The sequence below is a fragment of the Austrofundulus limnaeus genome, unplaced genomic scaffold (assembly GCF_001266775.1).
Source record: "Austrofundulus limnaeus strain Quisiro unplaced genomic scaffold, Austrofundulus_limnaeus-1.0 Scaffold108, whole genome shotgun sequence".
NCBI classification, from domain to species: Eukaryota; Metazoa; Chordata; class Actinopteri; order Cyprinodontiformes; family Rivulidae; genus Austrofundulus; species Austrofundulus limnaeus.
The window spans coordinates 293540-295805 of NW_013952510.1; the positions used below are offsets into that span (position 1 = coordinate 293540).

The window sequence follows — 2266 nt, forward strand, 5'->3', positions numbered from 1 at the left end:
GTATTTTAATTTTAATTTCTATATTTTACAACAAAAATCAAATAACCACTTGTTTCTTGTTTTTTAATACCCGTTTCCAAAATGCAAATCCAATGACCAAAAGATACACTGACTGAAAAATATAAACCGTTTAAACTCAGCGGTCTTGGGTTTGGACCTGAAAATAAAAATAAATAAATAAAAGCCTAGCCTTCATTTAGATCATTATATCATTAATCAGATATTCATTAATCTGCTCCACATGCACAATAAACAACTTCTTTTTTTAAGTGTGCTCAAATAAAGTTCTCATAAATGCAGATATTTTCCTACAATGAAGCCAAAACATTTATAACAAGAAGATCAAAATATATTTGTCAGTTAAACAATGTTTTGTGTGTGTTCCCTCACCAAGAGTCTTCCCTGCGCCCAGAGCCAACCGGAGATGGTTTAAACCCAAGTGAGACTTCATTTTCTGCACAGCGGTCGACAAATTTACAGGATGGTCCAAGACACTGAGTCGGCCCTGGCCGTGGCCCAGGAGAAGTGGCTGCAKAGGGTGGGTGACAGGAGGAATGGTATTACTGGGTGTGAAGCAGGACATGAGCATGTTTTCTCAGACAGATGTGTCACAAGAGTTTTGATCTCAAAGCATATTTTAAGATTTAGGTGAAGTAAAAGTTCTGAACAGCCCGAGACGTTTTTGTACCTTCTCTAACTTCAGGATGCTGAGCGACCGGCTGGGAGYGCTGTGTCGTGAGAGAGTCTGGACACTGGGGGTCAGTGCTGAGTCGCTGCAGGTTACGCTGACATGAATGCCGCTGCTTTCTGGACTATTGTTGGGAGATAAAAAAAAGTTTATTATTTCCCAGCGCAACGCACCAAGAGGACATATTTTGACATATAATTTGAGTATTGTTTCGTATGTTTTACAACACATCCAAGTGTGTCTTTTTAGTCAGTTTTATTGTTAAACACAGGATCTAGTTGTGCGATATGAATGTAAAAGCTGGCACAGTTCACATAGCTTTCACCTTCTGTTGCATGAAAAAAATATTTCAAGATGGAARTGAGTTTATCTCATGTAAAGCATGCAAATCTACAAAATCCCCCAGGTTTCTTTAATTTAACTTCGAGTAGACGTTTTACTGTTTTCACACTACCTGCTGCCTGAAATATGTAAAGTTGCTCCATCATCGCAAGCCTTCAGCTCGTCTTCGACAGCTTTAAGTTCCTCTGTGTTCAGGACCACGAACTCCAGTTTGTGACTGTGGTAGGAGCCGAGGGCCTGACTCAGCACAGACACCTGCCCGCTACCTGAGAGTCAAAGACAAACGTGAGAGATGGGGGGGGGGGGGGGACTGAAACACTCCTTAGATATCAGTACTGTAGCTGACACAGGTGACACACTGTCTTACCGAGACCCCCAACCAGCCAGTCGTTCACCCCTCCTTTAACGCTGTCCCAGGAAGTGTGAGGAGAGAAGACTGCGATCCCAGCCTCCACGGCCCTGATGGCCAACCGCTGCTTCCAGTCTTTCTGAACCAGCCTCTTGATCGGCCTGAACAACGGCGGGTGATACGAAACAATGAGGTCACAGCGTACAGCCTCTGCCTCCTCCATGACAGCGTTCGTAAGGTCGTTGGTGAGCAGTATGGTTTTAATCGCTCGAGGGTTGCTCGGCTCAACCAGCAAGCCGACGTTATCCCATGACTCGGCCAGCGACAGCGGAGCGAGCTCCTCCAGCACCTGCAGAACCTCCCTTAACTCCATCGGGCCTGTGCAGTGAGCAGAATGAGACAGGCAGCGGGTGGATGGAGGCAGAACTGAGGCTGGTCCGCTGGTTAAGAAGCGACAGCTCTGAGTAAATGAAAGGACAGGTGGAAGGACGGATGAAGGTGATGAGGAGAAATGTGATAAAGTCCAGGAGAGGCTTCTGAACCGTGCCAACATCAGTGGAGGTCTGTCAGAAGAAAGAGAAAAAATATGTTATCTTATCTATTAAATAAATGTGACATTCATTTATCTACTAAACATTTTGTTTACATAAATTCCTTATCAGCCAAATATGGCAAATATTTTCACACACAGTATTATGATTTATATCTGAAATCACTCATTTTAACTGAGGCCTAACTTACATATTATCTCATGATTAACTTAATAACCATTGTTTTAATTAAATAACTTTAAAAAAGACTTTGACACAGTATAAAGTATATGCCAAATAACTTAAACGCATCAATTTTTCTGTCATTTCTAAAATGTTGATTTGTGTGTGTGTGTG

The 2266-nt window shown here is 42.5% G+C and overlaps 1 protein-coding gene across 1 annotated transcript in view; it reads right to left on the reverse strand.

Annotated features, from left to right (window-relative positions):
* nif3l1 (NIF3 NGG1 interacting factor 3-like 1 (S. cerevisiae)) overlaps positions 1-1942 on the reverse strand; it is a gene marked incomplete at its 5' end in the record, with an annotated part of 4034 nt that extends 2092 nt beyond the window's left edge. Inside the window, 4 exon segments of the mRNA XM_014013948.1 lie at positions 391-529; positions 689-812; positions 1143-1296; positions 1398-1942. Coding sequence (XP_013869402.1) covers positions 391-529; positions 689-812; positions 1143-1296; positions 1398-1932 — 952 coding nt within the window.
* Positions 1943-2266: the final 324 nt, after the last annotated feature.